This window comes from Acanthopagrus latus, chromosome 1 (genome assembly GCF_904848185.1).
Source record: "Acanthopagrus latus isolate v.2019 chromosome 1, fAcaLat1.1, whole genome shotgun sequence".
NCBI classification, from domain to species: Eukaryota; Metazoa; Chordata; class Actinopteri; order Spariformes; family Sparidae; genus Acanthopagrus; species Acanthopagrus latus.
Genome location: NC_051039.1, coordinates 23,024,106 through 23,051,156, shown reverse-complemented (window position 1 = coordinate 23,051,156; position 27,051 = coordinate 23,024,106). Strand labels below are relative to the sequence as shown.

General features: G+C 41.9%; 3 protein-coding genes across 11 annotated transcripts in view; 1 reads left to right on the top strand and 2 right to left on the bottom strand.

Moving 5' to 3' along the window:
- Positions 1 to 383: 383 nt before the first annotated feature.
- Positions 384 to 10,157, bottom strand: LOC119017230 (Na(+)/H(+) exchange regulatory cofactor NHE-RF2). 2 transcript variants are annotated; one of them, XM_037093809.1, is made up of 6 exons: positions 9,336 to 10,157; positions 8,667 to 8,984; positions 3,282 to 3,473; positions 2,032 to 2,185; positions 1,486 to 1,706; positions 384 to 1,385 (listed from the first exon to the last, which is right to left on the bottom strand). In XM_037093809.1, exons 1-6 carry the CDS (start codon positions 9,540 to 9,542, stop codon positions 1,218 to 1,220), a joined length of 1,260 nt encoding a protein of 419 aa, XP_036949704.1. In that variant the 5' UTR covers positions 9,543 to 10,157; the 3' UTR covers positions 384 to 1,217. The 2 variants fall into 2 exon arrangements, with proteins under 2 accessions (XP_036949704.1, XP_036949789.1); XM_037093894.1 differs by lacking the exon at positions 9,336 to 10,157 and adding an exon at positions 9,089 to 9,207.
- A 1,726-nt stretch (positions 10,158 to 11,883) lies between these two features.
- Positions 11,884 to 18,356, bottom strand: nthl1 (nth-like DNA glycosylase 1). 2 transcript variants are annotated; one of them, XM_037107011.1, is made up of 6 exons: positions 18,065 to 18,353; positions 15,806 to 16,074; positions 14,219 to 14,389; positions 13,940 to 14,099; positions 13,329 to 13,434; positions 11,884 to 12,438 (listed from the first exon to the last, which is right to left on the bottom strand). In XM_037107011.1, exons 1-6 carry the CDS (start codon positions 18,321 to 18,323, stop codon positions 12,132 to 12,134), a joined length of 1,272 nt encoding a protein of 423 aa, XP_036962906.1. In that variant the 5' UTR covers positions 18,324 to 18,353; the 3' UTR covers positions 11,884 to 12,131. The 2 variants fall into 2 exon arrangements, with proteins under 2 accessions (XP_036962906.1, XP_036962916.1); XM_037107021.1 differs by having other exon boundaries at positions 12,317 to 12,438; positions 13,329 to 13,400; positions 18,065 to 18,356.
- tsc2 (TSC complex subunit 2) overlaps positions 18,037 to 27,051 on the top strand; it is a 34,052-nt gene continuing 25,037 nt past the window's right edge. The window contains exons 1-15 of one of the 7 annotated variants that reach the window (XM_037106989.1): positions 18,037 to 18,171; positions 22,058 to 22,198; positions 22,316 to 22,402; positions 22,490 to 22,600; positions 22,693 to 22,840; positions 23,793 to 23,910; positions 24,002 to 24,050; positions 24,434 to 24,559; positions 24,695 to 24,768; positions 24,885 to 25,011; positions 25,836 to 25,979; positions 26,093 to 26,230; positions 26,321 to 26,424; positions 26,582 to 26,663; positions 26,850 to 27,005. In XM_037106989.1, the coding sequence (XP_036962884.1) occupies positions 22,064 to 22,198; positions 22,316 to 22,402; positions 22,490 to 22,600; positions 22,693 to 22,840; positions 23,793 to 23,910; positions 24,002 to 24,050; positions 24,434 to 24,559; positions 24,695 to 24,768; positions 24,885 to 25,011; positions 25,836 to 25,979; positions 26,093 to 26,230; positions 26,321 to 26,424; positions 26,582 to 26,663; positions 26,850 to 27,005 (1,599 nt within the window). In that variant the 5' untranslated portion in view covers positions 18,037 to 18,171; positions 22,058 to 22,063. Of the gene's footprint in view, positions 18,172 to 19,968; positions 20,480 to 22,015; positions 22,199 to 22,315; positions 22,403 to 22,489; positions 22,601 to 22,692; positions 22,841 to 23,792; positions 23,911 to 24,001; positions 24,051 to 24,433; positions 24,560 to 24,694; positions 24,769 to 24,884; positions 25,012 to 25,835; positions 25,980 to 26,092; positions 26,231 to 26,320; positions 26,425 to 26,581; positions 26,664 to 26,849; positions 27,006 to 27,051 lie in introns of those variants that run through there. The other 6 variants (XM_037106979.1, XM_037106970.1, XM_037106960.1 and 3 more) reach the window with 6 other exon arrangements.

Here is a 27,051-nt window from a genome sequence, read left to right as displayed (position 1 = left end):
ATGCTCTGTTACAAGTTAAATCTCAGTAAGTGGGGAAAGGGCCTCTCCTTCTAACTCTATGGTATCATATCCTATAATATCATATCATTCTTACTATAACATTACTAATATGTCAGTGGCAGAGATTATTTTAACTGCCATGCTTTATATACGTTATTCTCAGGTAGTTCAACCCTTAACGATGGGCTATATATTTCTAGTAACTTGTAGTAATAGGTTTATGTCTATAAATCTAACCTAAACTAAAGTAGCTTAAAATGGCACTACTACTTGAGTACTAATAATCAAATACAATACAAATACTGTATAGTAAATGTCAGAGGACTTAAACAATGTTGGTTGTACAATGATAAATAAATTGAATCTTGAAACATGTACTGATTGACATTCTGTTGTGGCATTTACACATAATCCAAGAGTTTATTTTCCATTGTGACAAGTTTCAACCAAGCACATTTGAGAAGAAAATCCTCAAAGGGCTACAACATGAGATCAGAGTTTCAACAGTTTTTTCTTTCTACTCAAACATCTCTTTCTTTTCTTTACATTAGTCCCTATAACATTGAAGAGAAGCACTGAGGTGATCCAACATCATTTCATAACTTATCCTTTCCCATCTCCTCTGTATTTACATTTAAAGTGACGAGCTAAATTATAAACGACAAAACGAAATGTTAATATCGAGACAACTAATCCAGGACTCACAATGAGCTCACTGAAATTTGAAAAGACATGAAACTGTTCCAGGAAACAGAACCCACCAGAGTTGCAACAGGAAAGTCTATCTACAGCAAATACGGCACAAAATCAGACGAACAGGCTGGTATAGTGTTAAAGTCACTACTCATGGCTCTGAAGTGGCTGTGATTTAATAAAGAGAAACGCTCTGTGTGCTGAGCAGGCACCATTTGCATGGATGTGTCTCTCAGTAGATGTTCTGACAGTCATTAACGCAGTGTGTTTCTCAGTCTTTGTCCTTAAAGATACTGTGAAGTAAGCATCTAGACAATACTATTTTATATCTGGCATCATAGAGCAGAACTGAAGATAATATCTATCAATGTCACTAACCATCTCATTTTCTTTTTATTTTCCTGTGCCTCTGCAAGATTGAGGTACAGTAGTTAAGATAACAATATAACAGTTAGGAACTACAATATCTTTCCTTGTTCTGTGCAGCTCTTGCACTTCCCTTTGTCTCTCCTTGCATTTTGCAGTCAAAAGTTGCTGAAGATCTCTTGTCTCTTGGTCCAGTCCATAGGAGGTGCTCTCTTCTTGTTGCGACAGGCTAGGGCCTTTTGTTTAGCCTCAGCAGCTGTTGGGCTCAGACGCAGGCCGCTGTCTACGAAAGGGTCCGAAGCACACCTGTCGTCCTCATCGGGGACCTAACATACACACAGACACATCAAAGTTTTATGCACACGTTCACAACAACTCGTTAACTGACTGTTTCTCACATTATTAATTACACACCAGCTCACTCACCTGGAAACTCATGTCCGAGCTGCTGATCTCTGATTGGGTGTTGGAACTCCTTGAGGACTGAGATGCTGAGCTCCCGTTGGTCCGGGATTTTGGAGATGATTTTGCGATCGGGGAGTCTGTCAGCGTGACGTTTATGATTGGGAGATCTGCGACGGGGAGTTCAGTGGTCGGAGACGGTGTGGGCGGGGCGCTATCTGAGGCTGAATCATCCACATAGACCTCTGTGAGAGATAACAGAAACACATCAGACATTTGGGAGAGGAAAGAGTGTGTGTGTGTGTGTGTGTGTGTGTGTGTGTGTGTGTGTGTGTGTGTGTGTGTGTGTGAGTTCATGTGTATACTTGTGGACCATCTTTTTAAATAACAGTGTCAGGACATTTTGGCCAATCATCACAACTTCAAAGGGTTGTTTGACAGTTGAGATTTGGTTCAGAATTGGCTTTTGGTTTTGTTGTCATTGTTGAGGTAAGGCTATTGGAGATGTATAATGCATCATGTCAATGAGAGTCCACACAAGTACAAATATTTGTGTGTGTACAATTGAACCTTTTTCATGGCTGGTGGTGGGGGTGATCCCCAGTCTGTGGAAGAGCTCGTCTGTCTCTGGGTCAACCACTAGGAGGCGCACTTCCTCCCCTCCTGCTCTAATGAATGCCACCACCTCTGAGTGCCTCAGGCCCTCTATGTTCACACCGTTCACCTGAAACAGGATTAAGGAGACATTAGAGGAAACAGAGACACAATGGAGGAAAGTGAAGATGAAGAAGAGAAAATATGGATAGACTTCTGTTTCCCAACCTCAGGGTCCTGACCCCTGTGAGGGGTCACCAAATCTTTGCAGGGGGGTTCCTTGTCTGTCTTGATTTTAAGGGGTATAAGAAAAAAAATAATACAGTAGGCCTATATCTCAGCATTTTTTAGTTATTCATATCTGTGAAGAAAACTAAATGAAATTGTTGTTTTTAAGGTTTAGGTTACTATTCAAGACATTAACTTGAAAACAGACATAGTGCTACCAGAACAATGGTCATGGATCAGGGAGAAGAAAACACCTAACTTGGCAAAAGAGAAATTGCAAAGCACTTTGTAACTTTTTGCTTGAAATGTGCTATATAAATAGAAATGATTTTATGAATTATATTATTATATTATTATTCATAAAATATGTCACTTAGTCAGGGGTCATCAGTTTAGCCAATGATAGAAAAAGGGGTCCCCTTAGGGGTAACGGTGGAAACCACTGGCATAGACAATATTTCAGAGACAGACAGGAGACAGGGCAGAATTAGGACGCAGGCAAAACACAAGCAGAAGCCTCACTGACCCAAAACAGATCTGTGATTTGAGTAAGGTGAGTTTATTTGCATTTTTTCTTTCCTGCCTCCACACTCTTCCTCTAAGCACCTCATACAAAAGGAAATAGAAACAATGTTCCTCTCATGCAAGCACACTTATCTATAAGTCTGTGACGCACATGCAGACGTGCATGTATGTCCATCGCATTAAAAGACAAAAACAACACCAGCGCCTCCTCTACACTTCCATTCAAGATTATCCCTCATCGTCTTTTCCTCCTTTACACACCACTCTCTCCCACCTACTCTAAATCCGGCTAATCGGCTCTAATCCAATCACACCTCAAGCCAGTGCACAGACCTGATTAATACAGGGAGTGGAGGCATTGTTTTCCCCATCAGTTCCCTAAAATCTAGTTGCATGCATGTACTCTGATGAAGGGGAGGTGGGTCACCCTTCTGCCCCAATTATTGTTATGTGTGTGTGCTGGTTAGTTGTACCTCCACTAGTCTGTCTCCAGGCCTGATGTCTGCACTCTCAGCAGCTGAGTTGGGGTCCACCGAACGCACAAACTGTCCACGCTTCGTCTTATCGCTGTGCAGGTTGAAGCCATAGCCATTCTCCCCTTTCACCAGATGACACAGACGGGGAACGAGCTCAACCAGCGGCTCTGGTGAGGGCTGCACCTGCACCTATAATGGGACATAGGGAAGTTTACAAACCCACAGAGCAGGAAAAAGTGTCAGCCGACCACAAACCAGTGGTCTCAGTGTTGAGCAGAGTGGGGTAAGTGGATCTACCTGAGAGACATTAAGACCCATCCTGAGCCTAATGACCACTGACAAGAGTTGAAACATGCATTAGCCACCCTCCGACCTGATCTCTCTAATACAAGGTGCACTGTGTGTGTGTGTGTGTGTGTGTGTGTGTGTGTGTGTGTGTGTGTGTGTGTGTGTGTGTTCTGTGCCAGGGCAACTCATTGGTGCCCCATCCTGAGGGTAGTCCAGGATAGTGACTGGTGACACTACTGTGACTGCACCTTCATGGGTGAACTGACCCGAGGACTTTCTGACTGATCGCTCTGTCCTTTCTGCTCCATCAACATCAGACTCATACACATACACATAGAGAGAGTGTGTCCACAATCTATCACTGTATAGTACATCTCTGCCTGTCAGCCGCAGTGAGGGAACAGAACAACCTCTGTGGCAGATCGGCGTGGTGACGGGTCACCACGTGTCCCGCTGGTTTTAAAGATCTGTTTATGTCGCTGACCTGTTTACTATTTTTGTCATGTCGGCCCAAATTAACTGAGACACACATAGTCTTCACAATAAACTGACCTGGAAATATTGACTAGCTTTTGCTAGAGATACACCATGTTGTGGTTGTGATAATCAAGTCAGACTCAATCAAGTTGATTCATCAAGTAGCTGATTGACAAAAAATATGTTGAGGACAATTTTGAGAATCAGTAAGTCTTATAAGTAATTTCAAGCACATACTGGTCCTACTTTCTCAAATGTGAGAATTTGCTCATTATTTTTGTTTTATGACTAAATTAAATATCTTTAGGTGTTGGAATTGTGTGTGCGTGTGTGTGTGTCTATGCCTGCACACTAACTTTCTTGCATGGCTGTGATAGCAGCCGCCACTGTGGTTACGTAAGCCAACTGAATATGGGCACCTGCTGTCATAATAACATCATGCAACAATGAAATTGCGTCTGTATTTACATTTGCAGCATGAATGTCACAAGACGAGTGACACAGACGCGGACAGATGACACAAAGAGATTATGTGTGTGTAGAAAGAGTGTGACTGTGTGTCTTTTGTATGCCAAAAAGCACACAAAAAACACAGGATTTCACTGGAGTCAGCCTGGGATTAATAATGGTTTCCTAATGAGAGATGCTGAATTAGTGGACAGAAACAATTACTCACACAGGTTACAGAAGCCATCACTGAAAATGTCTAGAAAATGTTGCAACCAGGATGGATACCAAATCAGTGTCCACCACTCTAAAGAGAAAAGAGGAGGCAAAGTACTCAAAGTTTCACATGTAGTAAAATAAACTGAAGGTTGTCTTAAAGGCCTGTTTGTGCCCTGAAAGCAGATCTTATCTAAAAAAATGTCTGTAACACTAAAGAACCACATAATAACATTAAGTAGTTGCTTACGGGCATGCAAATCAGTCATGTGTTGGCTTTTTATTAGTTATTAAGCGCTTCCTTTAACTACAACCCTCAACAACCTCCTAATTGCTGCTAAATGATGATAATAAGTAATGACCAAAACCTCACTTTAGGAATAGGGAACACTTTTGTAGTTAGAAAAACTTAAAGAATAAGGTCACCGAAAAATTAAAATGTACTCAATATCCATAATATAGTCCACAAAACATTCCTGGAGATTCAAAGCAAAACAGCGTTGAAGCATTTCTTCTTAAACAACTAAAGTTGGTGGGGAATAGTTCTAAAACATAAAAAACAAAAGTTAATGGAAAGAAAAAGATTAATGGCTCCATGCAGCTCCTCTGGCGTTACCCAAGAGCCCACGGTTTGACAAAATTTACTCTCTTACACTGTTGTTGACCCCAGGCACCCACTTCAAAAAGGGTGCATGCTTGTAGCTTAGTGGCTACAGTGAAGATTTCTTTTAAAAAGGGTGTAATTAATGTTTTTAGGAGACTTGGGTTACAATGGATGAGCCATTTCATGACTGTTTATGGTTGTTTTCATGACCTCTTAAAACAAGTCCCCATCTGCTTCAGTAGTTCAGGAGAATGCTGCAACCCTGTTTTGCTGTGAAGCTCAACACCAGTATTGTGGACCTGGAAACTTCACCTGCCTTTCGATCCACATGTGGATTAGTAGATAATGCCTGGATTTTCGTTTTTGGGAATTCATCGTTTAATTCTGCGTAACTTGGACACTATAAATGCTTGTATTTTTGTGTTGGGTTACGTTAGTGTAGTATCACCTTATAACGTGGCCCATTTGGAGCAAAGCATATTACAATCGTAAATCATGTTCAAGAACTTCCTTACTTATTATCAAAAGTAGCAGTTATAAGGTTATTTAGGGAAAACTCTTGTTTAAAGAATAGAAAATAAGTTTCACTAATATGATGTGTTTCCAAAATGCCCACCTGTCTTAATTCTAGCCTCAATGTTACTCTAGATAGAGGAGGTGGACAGATCTGCACAATGTAATTTAATTCCTAAAAAGATGCTTGTGGACCTTGTTGAAGTTGTGTTTTGATTGAAGCTGTCAGCTCACATTTGGAGCCACAGTGGGTGGTTATGTAATTGCTTACATGGTGTCTTACATGTGTTGTTGTGAATGATGTTGTTTGATCTGAACCTATAACCAAAAGTGAGAGAGAGAGAGCCGGGATGGCCAGCCAAGGGGCAGCCTGTATTTACCCTTCCCTGCAGCTAAACAGATGGCAGGTTTGTTTGGAGCCCAAACACTGAGCCCAATCTCTGACGGACAGTTCCCGGTTATTCCCGCAGCCTGGCTGACAGTAAGACGTCATGGTGATTTTGCAATTGTGGAAATCTTGTTTTCATCCTGGCACACTTGCTGGCTCAGACATCTGGGAAATCGTAGGATTATCTTCTTTACATTAACAACGCTTTGACAGCACACCAAAGAACGTCCCTAACTATACCTGATCGCTTTTTTAGCAGTAAGGTCAGAGGTGTGTGAGCTCCCACAGCAGGAGACTTTGTGCTCAAAATAAATACTAATAGATAACAGCACCTATGCAAAGGGGTTTGATTGTGCAACACTGTTATCTTAAAATCTGATCCCTCCCATGTCTGCTCAGGCCTTTCTTTCTTCCCAGCAGACACTCAGTGCCTGCTTTGTGAAAACCGGCACAAATTAAAGCTGAGCAGACTAGGTGAGCGATAAAATCTGAACTCTTGATGGAAAGTCAGAAAGTAAAACATCCAAACAGAGCAGACTTTTAAAGGAAAAGACGTCCAGAATGTAACATAACTGAGTAAAAACTAGTAGCTTAACCTACATAACCCTCATTTAATTAGAATGTTTCAAGACCTGTAGGCAAAATAGAACAACATGGGGGGACAATTGTTTTAAGGCACACTCAACTCTCAGTGAAGTGAGAACTATGTGTCACACTATCGCTCCAACATGGCCATCCAGTTTGGTTAAACAGTACCTCCAGTTTGGTATGTTTTTTGCAGGGAGTGCGTTCAGTTGAGCAGAGATCAAGGCTCTGCAGTCAGGTGGGAACAATCCTACAGCTGAATGTGTGAGGTGTTAACAACAACCGAGAGACAGTGCCCTTTATATACAATGTATATTTTAAAAGCCCACACTGCTTAGAGACTACAGCAGCTTGCAAACAGGTGGATCAATGGGTTCAGATCTTACTCAAACAGATGTTTGAATAGGAGAGAAAAGTTAACAACAGGACGATAAAACCTGCTGATGAACTGTGGCAGCGAGGAGGTGTGAAACCCTTTTGGACCTTGTTTAGTCACACTGTTTCATTAACAGTTATATTTAGTAATTCAGTGCTTCAGTGCTTAATTTTGACTGAAAAGAAGAGGGCTTATGTCATACAAGTTATGTTCTTGTGTTTATGTTGTGAAGGATTCATCACCCAGCTGAGTAAAACAAACATTATTAATTCAACATGTAAAGTAGTGATTAATACTGATATTTTCTTGCTGCCTTTTGTGGCTTTTCGGCATCGTATGCAACATTACTTTTCGCCAACAATGCCCATACTATTTTCTTTTTCTACAAAGTTTGCAAAACAGTAACACTTTATTATAACCATCAGTAATAAGTGATAAATTAACGGTTAGCTGAGTTTTAGTCAACAGTTATTTCACTGTTAACAAACAATACTAACCATCTATTAAGTACTTATAATGTATCATAAATTACAACTTCACCCAGGCCAACCAGTAATGTTTATAGATTAACTACAACCATTTAGCAAGTATTACAAACATCAGTTCCAACAATTAATAATTAATCAATGTTTTTTTTTTTAAGCATTTAATTGTTTGTTCAATATGTAAGAACTTGGCCACCTGTGAAACATGGGGCATCATATCACCAGAGCAACCGCTAACTGCTGCTAACTGTAGCTGCCGTTAGCAACACAGACAGCAGTCTAGAATGGGAGCTGGGGACTGGGGTGTGTGTGTGTGTGTGTGTGTGTGTGTGTGTGTGTGTGTGTGTGTGTGTGTGTGTGTGTGTGTGTGTGTGTGTGTTTATGTAGCTAACACAGGAGACTGGCAGCTGTAGGGGACAACATCAAAACTGTTACTTGCGCACATTCTGAATTATTGAATATTTTTTAAGAGAATTCTTACACATTGTACCTTTAACTAACCTTTACAACTATTATTTTACCATTTATTAATTATTGTTATTAGGAAGTGTTACTTTTAACATTATGCTGTCGATCACATATTGCCATCTACTAACGATCATTGTATTTTTTTTTCACTCTAGTGGTTTTTTTCTTCATTCTTTGTAATTTGAACACTCTCTGGTACAAGAATGTCCTTCAGTGATAACACAATCTGTATCTAGAGTTTCTCGCCCCTCCTCATCACATTTGAGGTCTGTGCTGTTTTCCTCCTGTTTGTTGAAGTTTTCATTCCTGCCTGTTGAGAGAAGTTTCCAGACGCTTCATAAAGGCACTGCACTGCTTTGGGACTGAGTCCAGCTGGCAGATCACATAAGAGCTCAATTCCAGATTAGTGCCAGACAGACATCAGGTAGAAAGAGTGCTCAGTATTAACACAGTAACTTTGGCTCACTGCCCCCACTTGAGCGCTCTGCCCTCCATCTTCTTCTGATCAAAGCTATCTGATGTGTTGATGCCTTACCTCTGTGTCTGTGCCTGCACTTGATGTCACCGAGGATCTCTTGACCTTGCCTTGTGTGGTCGTGCTTGTGGGTGACTCTGCAGCAGGGGGGTGGAATGAGAGTGTGTGGTTGGGTTTGGGTGTCTGGGGCGAGCTCCCTCTCGGTATGGGAGAGGTGGAAGGGGTGGGCCCCGGTGAGGGGCGCGGGGAGAGGGTCCCCATCTCAATGGCCAGGTCCTCTGTGCAGGCCAGGCCACGGCTGCGGAGCAAGTCATCCGTGTCTCTGTCCACCAGCAGCAGCCTGGTGCGGTGGGGCACCTCACGGATACGGTTCACCACCTGCAGGGAGGAGAGAGGAGTGACAAAGAGGCCTTTCTCAAGACAAATTTAAACAGTATGCGTCATTACGTGCATTTTGTTCACCTGAACTGTCCTGCACATACCATTTTTTGTTGCATGACAAAGACACTCAGTGAATCCCATTACACAAGGCTCTCATTGACCCATTTTAGTACCCCCTCCTTCTCCCCGGGCAAAGGAAAAAGTGGTCGAACAGGTATAGAACTCATTGTCTGCGCCTCAGAGAGTTTATGTGCCTCTCCTGGCTTCTAGCTGCCACGCAAGGGCTTGTCTGTGATTTTTGTTTTTAAGTTTTAAAAACAACAACTTATTTGCTGAGCCATCACTCACTTGATGGTGGTTTTCCTTCTCCACATTCTCCCCGTTCACCTCCACCACCCTGTCCCCCGGTCGCAGCCCGGCCAGGTCCGCCGAGGAGCCGGGCTCCACTTTGCGGATGAACTGCCCGCCCCTATTCCGCTCTCCGTGCAGGTGAAACCCATATCCGCGCTCTCCTTTGGTCAAGAAACAGAGCCTGGGTCTCAGCTCGCTATCCATCCCAGCGCGTCAATAGCCGAAAAGCAGGTCAAAGTGTCTCAGGAGAATAAACAGGTGCTTGCCCCAAGAGCGGAGGAAGGTCCCTGACTCTTAATCCAAAGTGCCGCTGCGCGCTCCTGTGACCAAAAGATCATCATCATTAAGCATGATGCGAGTCCATAAATAATCCACAATTGTTCAGGGGGCTCAAATCAAAAACTAGGCTAAAACTAATGAGTTTAATCCATCATGCAAATGCCAGGGGCGCAAATATGAGCTGCACAAAAGCGGTGCACGCCGTGCGTAAAATAATGGCCCCAAAACCACCGACAGGAGCCAAATCCAGTCCATCGGAGGAGTAATCCAAGAGATCAGAGATTAGAAAGCTGCTCCTTGCACGTAACACTTAATGCTCCTTGTCAGCGGGGCGTGTGTCCTCCTGTCCGACCCGGTGCGAGAGTGAAGAGGCGTCAACAACACATGCCACCTCTACGTCCCCCGCAGCGCACACCTGACGTAGCCGCGACATGCAGGCTGAACATGATAGCCTGCGAACAGTAAGGAGGGTGTAAATGCTTCATGTGAAGAATATTCATCACGAGATCTCTGACCCAAGATGCGTTTACGCGGAGGACATTTGCTCCTTTTGTCCCACCTGTGACCTAAGAACGGAAATCTTCCTTATCCGCTCTCTATCTCTGCTGGAGATCAATAAAGGGACGGTTGCATAAAAGGGGATTTTAAGTTGCATGAAATATAAACTGTCCTTGTGTTTTGCCCAGGTGGTAATTCAGGTTCACTTGTATTTATCCACTGACTCGGGGCAACTGAAAGTGACTGAAAGTGTTTGTTATTGTGTTTGAAATCAGTTCAAATAGATTTGTGCCCTTGAGCACTGTGTAATCGTGTCACAGTGGCAGAAGCTCAATGTATTCATATCTGTGACAGGCAAGGTGAAACTACTGACAGTAACAATGGCTCTGTTCCATTTATGTGGACCAAGTAAAGGAGTCAGTCAGTCAGTAAGTTAAACAGCTTGTAATAACAGGTTCCCCGGAGGTTACACGCCTAATGAGATGCAGTTCTCAGTGCTACCAATTACACCAAAGCTTTTCCAAGTGTCAAAACAAATAAGTTCTGCAACAGTTTAAGGAAAGGTGCATTGTTAGAATAATCATTTGTAGTATAAGCAGTCTTGCTGAGTGATATAAACATTTTCAGAGAAAACTGTTACTGTAAGTAAATCAGGTATGTTCATCTAGTTCAGGCTGCCTGCACATATTCAATTGTGTTTGTATGAATGGAGGCTGTCCTTTACTGTTTATCATACATTTTTTTTGGCCTTTGTATGGCTTTACAGACAGGACTCTGTACATGGGACAGCCACTCTACCAACTGAGCTTATGTGCGTTTGTCATACCTGTAAAATGTTTATGTGCCCTTTCAAATCTCTTGGTTAAAGATGCAATATGTGAGAACTGAACCCCAAACAAATGGGGGGCAGCAAATCACCAGAGTAACCGCTAGCTGCTGCTAACTGTAGCTGCTTAGTTAACTGTGCAGCTAGTGGTGGTATTAGCTCACTCTGCCTGGACTAAGAGCTCGGGGCACTGGAGAGTTGTTGGTGTTGTCTACTATCGAACTGTTAAGGTACAAACTGGCTAGGGGCTAACTGGTTAGCATGCTAACTTCAGTAGATATCTCTCAGAGACAACACAAAGGAGTCAAAACTGTTATTTCTTCACATTCTGTTGATGATTTTGGCTCATTTTTCATTAACTCGTAAAATTTCATAATGATTAAAATGAAAATAAATTCTTACATTTTGCACCTTTAGCAGTGTTTGGTCATTTGTTTTGACTTTATATTTTACAGTAAATGGAAATATGTGACCAGCAAAGTTACTGAACTGACAGGTAACACTGTTTTTTTATTGATAGTTATTCCACTGTTAAAAAACACTGGACTGCTTTATAAACCACTCATTAAGCAGTTGTTCATTGTAAAGTTGTAATATAACATATAAAGTTATAGCTGACGTGTATAATGGATAATGCATACTGTGTAGTTTATAAACCTTTACAATTGCTTAATAAATTAATCATTAAACTGTTTAGTCAAATTACCATGAACTAAAGTTTAATAAAGATAAATTTACTGTTAATTGATATTATAAAGCTTGATCAACTGATCAATACAACTTCATAATTTTTTTTTGTTGTATTTGTTTTGTATTTGTTGATCTAATGCAATAAATTACTTTTTCATGTTTATGTTCTTGTTATTTTCCCAGTAAATATGCAACAGACGCTCCCTCTACTGGACACACTGTGCAAACTTGAAACATGACCTTCACATCCAGTCTCAGACATTCCTTTTATTTGGTAATAAAGAATTTACAGGGTATAAAAATATTTCATCTTATATAAAGTGTAAAAGGTGTACTTATAGTGTCAAATGAAACTCAACAATCAATATACAGATATCCTGAACTACATATTCACATTAATGTCTAACTTGGATGCATGTTTTAAGTGTGTGTGCGTTTGTATGTTTGAGTCTTTTCCAACATTTGGTCACAGCTCTGACAAAACTGATGTGACAACTAAATCAATGATTAACTTTACTTTTCTGCCTCCTCCTCTGGATGGTGGGGGAAATAGGTGTGGACAGTGGCTCCTTCTTTGTCCTCCTGTTGTAAACAGTGGAATCCTGCTCAGGTTCAGTTTTTGTTTTAAAAGGAGACGTTGGACTTGGAGATCGTGGAGATCCAGCTTTAGGCCTCTTTGCAGGAGAGTTCTTGTGGGCAGAGGGACAGCTGTGCTGGTTCAGACACACAGAGCAAAGTGGGTTGATGGGGAGGCAAACCTGCTGTCCGAAACCCACGAGCAGCCAGTTGATCTCACTCCACAGCTCCCTGCAACAGAGTGCATCAGGTACATCTCAAGCTTAGCTCTAAACCTGCATTCATTTATTGATTTTTGCAGAGCTATATTTGCCACAACAACTACAGAACATACAATAACTGAACAGAAACAGAAATCAGAAAACAATCTCTGTGCAATAAGCCTGTCACCCTAAAACCACTCCTTTACCTATAAATTATGCAATAAACAGTCTTTACATGTGATAGCATTATTATCATTACTGTCATATATTAATCTCAGCATGTTGAACTGTACATAGATGATGACCATCCAAAACACCAAATTTTCCCGGCATCACATTATTCATCATTATACAATTATTATTATCAGCTACAATGGCCTTTAATAGGTTGAAAAGAGAATGTTTTCTTGGTTAAACAAATGCAACACAAGACCAAAACAATGATCTTAAAGATGCAAATATTCTGGGGAACTGCAGTGTTCTGTGTGGTTTTATTGCTACATGTGACCACTCTCACATTAGATGTGGTTGTTTCATCTATCAATAAAAGAAGCTTTGAATCAAGATTGAGTTGTTTTTATCTATAAATAATTACATTACATCACTTCAACAGTAAACTCATTAAATTCCAAAATGTGTTTAAATCAGCCCTGCAGGGACTTAATCGAGATGATGGCTCAGATGGCCCCTAGAAACTTCCTTTCAAGAGGGAGTGGTGACAATAAAAAGAAAAGAAAGTTTATCATATTTCTTGCAAATCAGCCACCATATCTTATGGTGAAGAGCTCCAATTCATCACCAGAGCAAATTATGTGCTGTATGTATCTGGGTCAACCTTAGTGACTCTGATCTTTATTGGGTTGTTGGTCCGTGTTAATCAGGTTGTGCGGGTCAGCAGTGATCAAGTCAGGCTGTTACCTGGGTAACCATTGCTCCAGGGCTTTACGTGTCTCCTCTGGGTTCTTTGTTGGTTTCTTGAGCCAGCCCAGCCTATTGGAGATACGATGCACATGTGTGTCCACGCCTAAACAACAACAACAACAACAACAACAAAAAAAACACATTGTATGAGCACATGCACGAACACATACTGTAGGAAGATTTGCGTATGTCCTTGTTTTATGTTACAGAAAATGGTTCACCCAGCAACTGGACTATTTCTGGACTGTTGATCAGACATAATGTGGAATACGTCACACAGTGGCCATTATCCTCTCGCGTCACACTCAGGGTGGGAAGCTCCAATGCTGGGATAATGTTATTCTGCTGGTTTCTAGGTTGCAGGTTGTGTAAACACAAGGAATGTGAATAATTGTTACCGTTTCACCACGTCCTGATTAATCAGCAACTGAAAAGATTATGGATGATGGTGTCTACAGGGAAATTGGGTGATATTTCATAGTCACACATCATATTTGTTAACTCATTAGCTAACATCAGCATTCAAACACTCAGCTCTATCTCCCCTTACAAACATTATTCCTTTTCATGTGCAAGTGACTGTGCACACTTCAGGAGTGTTTACCCACCAATGCCAGACACCTGGTCCCAGGCGATGTCCATTGCCAGGTGAGCCATCTTAGGTCCGACTCCAGGCAGGCTGACCAGCCCCTCCACGCTGTCTGGGATGTCCCCGCCAAACTCCTTCTGCAGCATGGCCGATGTCAGCTTCAGATACTTCACCTTAGTCTAGAAAAGGGTGTGTGGGGGAAACATTACAATAAGGTGCCAAACCAAAGGATGAGGTTGTGAAACTGATTTCATTAAACCTTCCTGATGTGAAAACATGCACACGAAGAGAGTTTTACCCTCCAGAAGCCGACAGGGTGGATGAGCTTTCCCAGTGTGTCATCATCAGTAGCGAGTATATTCTCTACAGTGCATCCGTGAGCTCGGAGCTTTTGCATAGCGGCTGCTGTCACCTGGTCCTTGGTTTGACTAGACAGCATGAGTGAGACCAACACCTGGAAACGTCTCACCTGTGAGAAGACAAAGGGAAGATGAATTAATTTAAACTAGTGTAATGGAAAATTATATTATAATTTATATTACAAACATAAATGATATGAAATTTAATTATGGTAACGAGGCTATAGAGCCTTTACATATCTGGGTGAGAAATTTTGGTTTTCCCTGCGGAGGGACATTCAGTATGAGACAGCTGAATTGGTTAGAGGATTAATTTCAAAATAAAAAAGATAAAAGCAAAAAGAGTCAAATAAAAAACTGGAAGAGGTCGAAAGGCATTTGAAAGCCTTTAGTATGTGGGAAGAGGAAGATGGATGCAGGGAGAGATGCAAACGCGTGCAAATGATGAGAAAAGAACAGAGCTGTCCTCTAAGAATCTAGTTTCTTTTCTGTATCCCCCACTTCCAGGTCCTGTGCCTCAGTGTCTCAAGAGTGGATTATGACCTCGACAGCGCCCCTCCTGCCCACATCACCGCAGACACCACCACCATGGTCTCAAGCACCCCCCATAGGTGGGCAACCAGAAACCATCAACGCCTGTTCCCCAACCAGATATGAGCTCTCCTGGACACGATCAAGGGGATGTGAAGCTCAGTGCCACCAAGGACAGCAACCCCAAACCAAGCTCACATCTGTCGCTGCAAACTTTGGACAACACTCCCCTCTTACTCCTCGACCTTACACTAGGGCTGATGAGGTGATGAGCTGATGAGGCCATGGCACACCTGCCACAGATTGGGCAAAAGATTTCAGAAAAGTTTCCAAGAGGCGACAGATGGCTCATTCTCTACTCTGACTCACCTGACACATCTGGAGACTGGTACACTCACAGAAATGGACGGATCCTCACACACTACAGATCACATATTTGAATTGTTATGTGATGTAATCATTTTCCTTGAAAGAAAATGTTCACCTCTAACTGGTACATATGGGAAATATGAAAACAGTGCCTTCAAGAAAATGCCAACTTAGTCTCTATCTGTGAATGACAGAATGTTTCTTTCCTCGTTGACTCTGGTGCTACACACTCAGTGATACAAGGAGAGTTTCTGAGCTCTCCTAAAATGTCAGGCAGCTTTGTCAACTCTACAAGTGCTTTTGCTACAGTACGTGAACATTTTACTGTTCCTCTTGAATGCTCTGCTGATTACAGCACAAACTTTAAAGATGCATTTCTGCTGTCAGACTGCTGCCCTCTATATGTATTGGGCATAGCTATCACGTACAAACTGGGAATAACTCTTATTTCCACACCAGATGGTGTTCAAGTTGTAAAAACTCAGGAAAATGCACAACTGTTTGTAAAACATTGCCCTGATCAGCTCTTGTATGCTTCTCAGTGGAGGCTACCGCAGAGCGATATCAGCAGTCTATTTTTTAGAAGACTAAATTATGTAGACTTTAAAAAAGACCACAACACCCACATGTGCAGGGGCCCCGGTGTCGTAGCATTTCTCCGCTCCCATGTTGTCTACAGGTGCATCACGGCCACTTCTCATCTCACGGATGTACCCTAATTGTTTCTTCCAGTCAGGAGGTTCCCAGTGCTCTGTCTTCACCGGTGTAACACCGTCAGTCTCATCATATTCCACCTTCAGCTGTCTCCTCCTGCGGCCGTGCGAAGACAGCGGTACAGTGTCTGTTTCTGTTTTTGGATGAGCTGTGCTGTGGCGGAGGGGTTCAGGGCAACCACCTAAATGAGCACAGGGGAGAGGATGAAAATTACCATACCAAGCATGGAATACACTGAGTCTGCATTACAAGTAAAGTACACTACATGACATAAAGTATGTATTCGAATATTTGAGGAATAAAATTATGGGCACCTCAATTAACATTTCATCCAAGACCATGGGCCAAGTCTGAACAATAAATATAAGCTGGCCCACTGGAAGTACTTTTTTCCGCATTTATATGCAGGTGGTGTTTAAAAGGACAAGTTCTCCCCCAAAGCGAAAATGCAGTCACTGTCTACTCGCTCTCATGCTGATGGAATATCTGGTCAAGTTTCCTAGCCCACAAAATGTTTCTGGAGCTTCACAGCAAAGCAGAATTCTCCCAAACACCGGAAATAGCTGGGGACTTGCGTGGAAATGAAAAAAACAAAAAACAAAAAACAAACAAACAAAGAGAAAATCTTCACTGTAGCTGATAAACTAAAAAAGCGCTACCACGTACCCTCTCTGAAGTGGGTGCAAGGGCTGGACTGCGTGTCAAGGGTGTCAGTATAATCTTTCAAATCAATTTGGGATCTTTGGGCTTCCAGAAATTTTTAACAGCTGTATTGCGCCTTTTGATGTTATTTTATCAGTTGTTTGTTCTTACATTTTAAAACAAGTCTCCATCTACTTCAGCTGTTTTGGAGAATGCTGCATCAGGGTTTTGCTGCGGACCTCCAGAAAATGTTTTGTGGACTACAAAACTTCATCCAACACTCCAACGCCTTGGGGGTGAGTAGATAATGACTGAATTTTCATGTTTGGGCGAAGTGTTCGTTTAAACTGGGGGTTGGGGCAAAGAGCCACTGCAGGAAACAAAAAAACAAAAACAAAAAAACACTTGGATGAAAATGATAAATATAGGGAACATGCACAAGAGTTCGCTGATGCTATCACGCTGACCTCTGACTCAATGCAACTCTATTCAGATGCTTTTATATTAGTTTCTTCCCCAGTTATAACACATGTGGGGTGGAGGACATGAACGTTTTTTCAGTTTCTGGAGGGGGGCATGACAGAAACAGCGTTAGGTGAACTATGTAGTTTCTGGGCTGTCTTCTTCAAAAATGTCGGCGTGTAGTAGGTTGATAAAAATTCTGCGGAGGCAAGGCTGGGTGGAATGATAGAGCAATCTTTATTAAAACAGACTTGAGCCTAGCGTCCGAGCAGAGTGTGGCCCCACATCTGATGTTCTCCAATCTAGGGCAAAGTAATGCCAAACGTTTTTGCCCTTCTTGCCCTATCAGAACTCCTATGCCTTCGCTCTTAGGAATTCTACCAAGTGCCACCCCTCGTCTCTACTCGTGGGACCCTTCTTAAAGTCCCTTGGGCAGTACTTTCTTACTCCTAATTGGTCACTGTGGTGGGTTGAAGGTCCATCTCCCATAAATGACCAAATCTGTTACTGTCCCTCCTTCGGGCTTGTACTCCAAAATTACCTAGATGAGCCCTCTATCCTTTTCTGGAGATGTGTCTGTTTAAATATCATCCTCCATCTGGAACAGGAGTCAGGCTCCAATTCAGTTCCTATAGTGGCCTTGTCCCCTGCTAACCTTTGACCCACACAGCTGAATGCTGACTCCAAGGTCTCTTGGAGCTGTGAGCCCCGTATTGTCTGCATTCCCTAACTCACACAAGAAGGAACAGGTTAAATTTAAACTGGGTTGAATTAAAGGCCAGAATGTATTGTCGTCCAGACACCTCAACTACTCCTGCAGCACACAGTGGGCCTGCATGTCCTCTGAAAGTTTTGTCTACAGTGGCCTTGGATGCAGCCCGTCTTGCTCAGATCTACTGTGGTGATGTGCCAATCACCTTTCAGATGCACGAGACCTATAGGTGAACAGGTCACAGCGACCATCACCCAGAGACACAGCAGTCCGTCAGAGGCTAGCGTTAGCTACATGCACTGTGTCTTGTTTTGTAATATTTCGAATATTTCGTGTTCTACAACGTAAACATTACCCTCTGATAAGTTGACCGAGGAGGGTCTTGGCTCGGAGACCTTCGCCTCCTCCTCCTCCTCTTTCACCGCCGCAGAGGAGACCCGTCCCACATTCGGCCGTCTGTCGGTAAGTTTGGACCCGAGGGAGGCCAAAGGAGTGCAGCCGGCATTTTGGTTCCCACTCCGAGTGATAACAGTCCTCTGCGTGAAATAAGGAGAAGTCATTGTGAAACAATGGGCTACATAACAGACCCTCGTGCTGCTGCTTGCGTAAAACATTTAGATGAAGCTGAAGTTGGTTTCTCATTCGTCATTTCTGGTCACGAGCGGACCGGAAAAGTTGGATCCCTCCTTCAAGTTAGTGCAACAACAACAACAACAACAACAACAACAACAACAACAACAACAATGAACACTACTACTACTACTACTACTACTATTATAGTAGCACTAATACTATACTACTACTAAATACTACCAGAAGAAATTCGGGCAATTATATTCGATAATGTAAATATCAAAACATGCCGAAGAAGGTATTCAAAGTAAAAGAATGCTGTCATGTTTTGAATGAAGAAGATAGCTGTCGGATATATGGGATATACAAACTGAAATAAACCAGCAACAGGAATGTAATGTGATTTGGTATTTCAAATCACAGTTTTTACGAAATAAAGAAATAGAACAAATAAGAAGAACAAACAATGATATCCACAGTGATCACCTGAGCTCCTCCCTTTATTCAAGTGATTTCTGAGGCTTATAATCATATATTTTGATATGTAGGACTGTAAAGCTCATCCTGGTCCATCCACAGTATCTTCCTGATCACAAAAAGAAAAATTCCTGACTGTGTTTTCCTCTTTTAAATACTGTACTGTCCATATATCCTCTATTATCTCAGTCCAGACAGTATACTTTATAACTCTTTTTATGACAACGTTTTCTTCATGCTCTCACCAGCATCCTGCCAATCTAACAATTTCAATGTCTGTGGCTGCACACCTTTCAATGTTTTGCTGAAATTCACCTTCAGGTCAATTTACAAGCAATTTCCTCAACACTGTATCACTACAAATTCATTAATCTGTCGAATTAGGCTATTGTGGATACACTATTTGCAGTGGATTAAAAAAAAAAACAACCTTATAACATTATTCAGAATGACTCTTTTTTTTTTTTTTTTTTTTTTTTACACAAACCTATAATGAGCTTATGGTTTGGACTGAAATCATGCTGTACTATTAAACCTTACCTGCAAAATGGCACAATTTACAAGAAGGAGACACCATAAAATGTAGATAGATAGATAGATACTTTATTCATCCTTTATGTCCCCCCCAATTTCTGAAAAACATGAATTGCCCCCCCCAATAAAAATACCAAAAACTATTCAAAATTGAATAAATGTATTTTCAGACTTCACATTCTTCACATTTTAGATTCACATCTAAAATGAAATGACTGAAATGCTGGAACAAACAATGTTTGACAAATGTATCTCTGACTCCACATTCCATCTCTGGTCTCCTCCACTACAATTCTTATATCATCTTACATTTTACATATTGTGCTCTTAGGACATGTGTAGACATTACATGCCCAGACCCTTAAAATTATGATTCACTTATAAAACAGTTAAGTAAGCAGTGATACGCGCTGTTTGCTGTTGCAGTACTTGAATGATATTGCGAGCCTCTACGAAGTTGTCATTTATGGTGGCATAGTATGAGTTGCATAAGGGCCAAAAAACCCCCCCAAAACTTTTGTGCCCCCCCAATCCTGACATCGGATGTGCACCCCTGCCTCAGATGTTCGCTGATCTCTGTCTCTTTGACAGAAAGACATAGATGTGTCTTGTTTACGATGCTCTTGCCCGTATAACCGAGCCAGTACCTTCACACTGCTGTCTCAGAGCTCCACTCTCAGGCGGCCTGCCCACGGTGCAGCTCCTGCCTCCAATAAGGAACCAACTTCAGCGTCGGCGACGCGTTAAGCTAGCTGGCTGCCCGTTGCAAGTTAACTAACAGTTGGATAACGTTTCAGTTCATAGCGTTGTACAGCTTCTGTTTCCTTATTAAGCGGTTTCACGGTGGCATTATGAAACAGAACAGTAGCGCAGCATTATGTAGATGTTTTACTCCTCGTTCGTCGTAACATTTAAACTAACAAACGGGCTTTAGCGTGGTTGGGGTTAGCCTTCTCAGAAAATAACTACATTTCCCATCAGCGAGTGCGACAAACGTGTTTTTGTAGGAAGTGCCCCTGTCACAGCATTACTGTGTCATCCGGTTGAGCAGTGGAAGACCGAGCTTGGACGAGAACGAGCGTCCAGCAGCAAACACAGAGTTATATCAATGCCCAGACGCAGACGGCTCTGTTGGCTGCATATGGACGAAGCTGTGGCTGAATGAAAGCGACTCATCTCCGGTAAGGTGAGAGGAGAGGGGGGAGGAGGAGGAGGAGTTGGGGAGAGGAAAGGAGGTGTTGTCTTTTCTTTTCTTTTTTTTTTTTAAGCTACCAGACCTTGAGTGCCACAGAGTGCTAGCCCATGGCAATGTAACGCGGAGCTAACGGTTCAGCAGCAGCGCCATTGTGCATTTCTCCTGATTAAACCATGTTTACGTTGTCAAGTGTTCACAGATAGGACTAGCTGTGGTCGGAGGCTACCTTGAAACCGATGTGCTTGTTGTTGTTGAGCTGAAACAGACCAGTCGTTGTCTGCCTGCTCACCTCCCCTCCCCTCTGTCTCTGACAAGTCCACATGACAGCAAATTGTCCAAACCTGCCCCCCCTCCTGGTTTACACGTTGACATGCTGGAACTCCAAACTTCACTGCTGAAGTCTTAAAGGCTCTGTTCACCCAAATTACAAGAAAACACATTTACTCATTTGCTTGTTGTGCCATGCTGTAATGAATGTTTGCAGATTTAAAGGCGGTGTAATGTTGCCACCAAATTTTGTTGGTCGGTCTGGTGTCAGGAGCAAGAAGATATCCACCACACAGACAGATTTATAGGAAAACAATATTCAGCCCTTTAATGAGAATACACAAGTTAGGATAACTACCAAATCAAACTAGAGGTACGCAACCCCTCCCAGTCCCTCACTACACTAGTTTTTGTGTCAACTGATAAGGGTAAAAAATTTCTGCTGCCACCCTAATTTATATATAAAATACCCAGAGGACCAGCACTGAAAGCCATTAAAGTAATTGCGTGAAAAGGCATATAAACGTCTTTCTCTCTGTGTTATTTTGGAGAAAAAAAAGTCTATCTGGCACCATAATATAAAACAAATACACTCCATTGCAAAACAGAAGAGGTGCTGTCACACATCACACACCACATATTTACTGTGACTGTGTCCTTTGTCTAGTTCACCATCTGCTAAATATATTGATCGTGAAACAAGATTTAGCGAGACTGAATGATACTGACACCTCAGCTAAGCAGTGTCCTCAAAGAACCGCTGATAAAATCTATAAAACTTTACACTGTCAGAGTCTCAGTAGGAGGGAAAAAAGGTTGAAAATAGAAATCTCAATTAATAATGTCCTTGTGGCTCTACGCTCTACAGATGTCAGACAACACAGAGAAGTAATTGTCCAAAAAAAACAAGATATGGGCATAGTAGTACAAGCACACTAAAGTAAACAAGTGCTGCTCTCTGACCTGTCAAACAGTTGAGTGTGCAGAGATATATTTAATGACTATGCTGCAATATTGATTCAATAACAGTGTGTCCCTCGCAAAACTGCCCCTCAGTCACTCTGAGTAACCCAGTGAATGTTTGTTTGTGGTTTGGGTGACACTTAAAATCTTTCCTGTCAGATTGGTTTAGGTTATACTCACTCACCCTCATGTTTGTCAAATTTGTACTATTATGATTCTTGTAATATTCTGATGAGTTAGTTATGCTAAATTGAATCTCTTACAAGAATTCTTAAGCATGTTTTACTATTTCTCCAGGCAGCCATCAGTTCAGGCCTGTGCAATTTATCACATCTCCAGGTAACAATGAATAAACAGCCCAGCAAAGAAAGTCTGAAGGACAAGGTCAAGGGGATCTTTGGGCTGGGACCCCCACGGCCACCGAGCAAACAGAGTGAAACCAAACCGTCTGAGTTCATCATTACGACTGACATCATCAAGGTGTGCTGATGAAAGTGAATGTCTCTGCATGTTCATGCATACTCAAACCCACCATGCGTTTAATTTTTTTCCCATTATGCTTTGCATCACGTCACAGCGATGATTTTTTTTCCCCAGGAGCTTCACCCAGACTGCGGCCTGAGCAACCGCGTTCGCATGATGAACCATGTCTGTGATCTTGCCAAAACTAAAAAGTTTGAGGAGGTGAGTGTGCTGTTCCTGTTGTGATATTTCTGACAGTGCACTATAAGTTTTTTTCTGTGTTTGTCAAAATCTGTGTGTGTTTTTCAGCACGCAGTGGAGGCAGTATGGAAAGCTGTGGAGGACATGCTGTCTCTGGAGCAGCCACCTGAGGCCAGGCACGCTGTCCTGCAGCTTCTGAGGGCCATCATACAGGGACAGGTATGTAGGCACAACACACATGCAAGCTGTGACACAATATGTGATAACAGTTGCTGTCACTTAACAAAGTGTGTTCACTGGTTTATGTGAAGGGCGAGCGGCTCGGCCCTCTGAGAGCCTACTTTTTCAAGGTGATCAGAGACTACCAACCATGCAACGAGGACCTCTCTGATAGGCTGGAAGTCTTCAAGGCCTTAACTGAGAACGGGAAAGACATCACGTACCTGGAGGAGGACATAGGTAAATCTCCATGGGAGAACATTTTGGAAGAGCAGCGGGAGAGAGGGCAGACATCAGAGAAGCAGAGGGGGAAAATGGCATGTAGAGCCAGGATATTTTCACCTCTAGAGCGGTGAATTAAGAGTGCATTTTGAACCCAACAGAGTTGGTGATTTGTGAACAGTTTAACATAAAACACTGTGAGTTTTATTTTGTTTCTGTGGAATTTTTAATCATGATCTGCAAAGTTACATAAATTACTGTTTTTGTGAATATAGTCTGGCAGCTTTAAGGAGAGGAGGAGCTTTCTGCTTAAACAGAATGGATTTTACTCTAATAAAATGGTCTATGTCTGTGGGGATACTTTCCATATTGTTGTCAGAAACTCACAATCTCAGCCTACCAGTTGCAAAATAAGTGCTTTTAGTCTATGTACTTTGAGAGGTGCAGTTCCCTTCAATGATTGTTGAAGCCATTGTAGCAGCTGCTGGCAGAGGCGATCTACTGGATTAATTCCAAAACCTTTTGTACCTATTAGTCATGAAAGCACAAAAATATGTAAAAATTTGGGGTTTAAGAAATTTAAGAAATATCCTTTAAACTGTTGTGAAAACAGTGTTAAAAAGATAGGTTGTATTAGTTAATTGTGTAGTTTGCTCCCTCTATACTGTGTGTCTCTGTATGTCTCGACTGTGGTTAGTTTTAATGTGTTTGTTGTTCTGTTTTCTGTAAATGAACTATGTGTTGACACTGGCTAATTTTGCAGTTTGATGCATAACAGTGCAACTGGACTTGCATTTTCTCCATGCTGATTGTAAATCTTCTGTTGTATCTGACAAATGCAAAAAAAATAAGATACAGTCTAACTTTAGCAACATAGTATTTCAACTTGTAAAGGCATGATTCATCTTTTACACACTTAGTCATGGGGTTCATTTTATTCTGTTCTTTTTGTTTTTCTCCTGTCATCCAGCACGCTTCGTCCTCCTGTGGATGGACATAGGTCTCACTTCTGACTTTCTCCATGTTCTTGTAAATCTGGTGAAGTTTAACAGCTGCTACCTGGACCAAAATGTCTCCATCATGGTCCAGTAAGTCACAGATACAAATTAATATACATGCTTTTTTCAAATCCAGAAAATGTTATCACCATGCATTTTTTGCCCATTCTGTTCTGTGCAGGAAAATCTGCCTCCTGTGCAATAGAACTACATCTTCAACAGATATTGAGGTAGGTGACTGTTACAGATTTCAGTTAAACTGAAGTAACTGTAACAGCAGTGCAATGTGTTTTTCAAGTGTCAACTGAAGAACAATCAACACATTCTTTATTCACACATCTTGTTAGCATTCAACAGACCATGCTGACTGTCCATGCTTAGAGTCTCACAGCTCTCACAATTAATCTTTGAAACATTTTGATCAAATTAACCAAAAAGCAAAGTAAAAGTAAAACAGGACCTTGGAGTATAGATTGAAGAATAATGTAAAATGTATGAACCAGAGTTTTTATTTATTTATTTTTTTTAGGACTATTATATTAAATATCAGGTAAAGTTTGACTGCAGCCTTTTTTATATACGTGTGTGTGTGTGTGTGTGTGCGCGCGCATAGGTGGCACTACAAGTACTGGATGCAGTGGTGTGCTACAACTGCCTGCCCTCAGACTCTCTCACTGTCTTTATCATCACGCTCTGCCGCACCGTCAATGTCAAGGAGTTTTGTGAATCCTGCTGGAAGGTGAGAAAACACACACGCACACTTTTTAATTTTTTCTAAAGGCTTTGATGTGAAAGGGTATCATTCCTAACGTCTGATCTTTTCTCCCCTGTGGTTTGTTGTTCTCCCATGTTGTGCTGCTCTCTGCTCCTCCAGTTGATGAGGAAAGTTTTGGGAACTCACCTTGGCCACAGTGCCATTTACACCATGTGCCGCATAATGGAGGAGAGGTATTGTCCCTGGTTTTAGCAGTTTGAGCTTATTGAGCATGTGATGCTGTTGAGCATATATTACATACTATGATGGGAGTGTGTGTGTTTCTATAACTGCCTGCAACCTCCACCAGGGTGTACATGGAAGATGCACCGTTGTTGAGAGGAGCTGTGTTCTTTGTTGGAATGGCACTGTGGGGCGCACACAGGCTTCCTGCACTCAAAAACACACCTACACTTGTTCTGCCATCTTTCTACAAGGTAATGCACACATGCACATACAGTACATAGTACACAGTGTTCTTTCCCAGTAGATATCTCAGACTTAAATTTCTAATGTCTCTTTGTTAACTTGGCAAAAAGCTTAAATTACATGAAAATATAACCAATGCCTACTTGGCTAAAAATGTAAGAGAAAAACGTTTGCTTTGATTTGAAAACACATTATCTCATTTAATGATGATTAATATTTTAATCACTTGGAGGAGGTTGCCTGTCACAATTTTCTGAAGCCCAACATGACACAATTAACATTCTTGTTTATCTGGAGTGCTCCAAATCTGGATTCAATCTGGCTTCAATTCTGACCTGTGACTCTATGTCGCATGACGCCTTCATTCCCCTTTACTGTCATTTCTTCAGCTGTCCTATGAAAACAAAGTTGTTTTGTCAGTTTTTTTTTGCTCAAAATATGAGCAGTTAAATATAAATCAGAACAGACAGACAGAAAAAACATATAAACTTAAACTTTTAGAACAATACAACATAATTAGTCACTTTGCGCTGTGAAACTCATTCTGTATATTTACATACTCAAATGTGTAGGGCCAAGGCTGCATCCATGCGTCTATGCATTTATTTTAAATGCTAATCATTATTATTTTCTATCAAGCATTATCCAGTGTGACTTTATCAGTTGTTGCCATGTCCTTAGTTGTAAGGATTGAGAAGAGCAGAACTTAAAAAAAAAGATAACTGAGAAATGACTCAGTAGAAAGTAGTCTGAATAAACAAGTCTAGACTAGATTCAATGAATGTAATACATGATTTGTGATGACTGTTGCTGTCTGAATTCTTCCACCCAGGCAATGTCAAGTGCCAATGAGGTGGTGTCGTATGAAATCGTCCTCTCCATCACCAGATTGATCAAGAAGTACGGCAAAGAGCTGCAGGTGGTCACCTGGGACATCCTGCTGGGAATCATAGAGCGACTGCTGCAGCAGATCCAGGTACACACATGCGCACTGCACATGTGTGCCTGCACACACACACATACACGCACACACACAGAAAAATGCAATTTCTTTGTTAACCAAGTTGCATGTCTGATCTGTCTTCACAGACAATAGGCAGTGCGGAGTTGAAGGCCATCGTCTACGAGCTGCTGACCACAGTGGAGGAGCTGTATGAGCAGAATGGTTACCATGGTTCCACAGAAAAGTTCTTCAGTCTGGTGGAGAAATGTGCAGACAAGAGACCTGTTAGTGCTTAATTTTCCATGTGTTTCCATCTGGTCCGCTGACAAACTGCTGCTTCTTCTAATCTAATCTTATTGCTGTGTGTGTGACAGGACGCTTCAGTGCTCACCCTCATCTCGTACAGAGCCCAGTCTATCCAGCCTGCTAAGGATGGCTGGATTCAGAGCCTTCACCGCCTCATGGAGAAATTCTTCAGGTAGGATGCACAAAAACAAGATGGTGATGATATCTAACATGTCAGTGATCAGGTGTTGGTATTTTCTTTGCCTCCTCCTTTGCTAATCATCCCCTCGATCCATGTCTCCACTCTGTTGTGTCGCAATCTTTCCTGCCCCCTCTGTTATCTCTGAAAGGAACGAGACTCGCAGTGTGATAAGGATCAAAGTGCTCCATATCCTGTCCTTTGTTCTCAGCACCAACCGGCAGCTCTATGAGGTCTGTATATACACATTTGCCCTTCTAACTGTCAAGTCACTGCAGTTTTATGTCTGTCCTGTTTTGCTTTAGTGGACCGATTTACATCATATTTCCTGTGTGAGAAACTCTTCTTAGATGTGTGTAGGCTGTTATAGTTCAACAATATGAAACTTTCTCCTGTGTTCTTCATCTTACTTTACCCAGGATGAGTTGATAGAAATGGTGGTGATCCCCCAGCTCAGTGGAATAGCTGAAGACCGGGACCTTGCTGTCAGAAAACAAGCCACCCAGCTTCTGGTTGACCTCGCTGAGGGATGCAACACCCACCACTTCACCAGCCTGTTGGACATCATTGAGCGGGTACATTTTCACCCCCTTAAAGGCATTTTGGTTCAATTTGTTCTAG

Bases quoted from the DNA above. Each gene is read 5' to 3' on its own strand.
- nthl1 (XM_037107011.1), bottom strand. From the start codon at position 18,323: ATGTTTTACGCAAGCAGCAGCACGAGGGTCTGTTATGTAGCCCATTGT. The intron at 14,390-15,805 runs GTGGGTGTTGTG...GTCTTCTCACAG, and splicing joins ACACCGGGGCCCCTGCACAT to GTGAGACGTTTCCAGGTGTT. The intron at 13,435-13,939 runs GTGGGTAAACAC...GTTGTTGTTTAG, and splicing joins GGACCAGGTGTCTGGCATTG to GCGTGGACACACATGTGCAT.
- LOC119017230 (XM_037093809.1), bottom strand. From the start codon at position 9,542: ATGGATAGCGAGCTGAGACCCAGGCTCTGTTTCTTGACCAAAGGAGAG. The intron at 8,985-9,335 runs GTGAGTGATGGC...TCCTCCCTGCAG, and splicing joins AGAAGGAAAACCACCATCAA to GTGGTGAACCGTATCCGTGA. The intron at 1,386-1,485 runs GTGAGTGAGCTG...TGTGTATGTTAG, and splicing joins GCTCGGACATGAGTTTCCAG to GTCCCCGATGAGGACGACAG.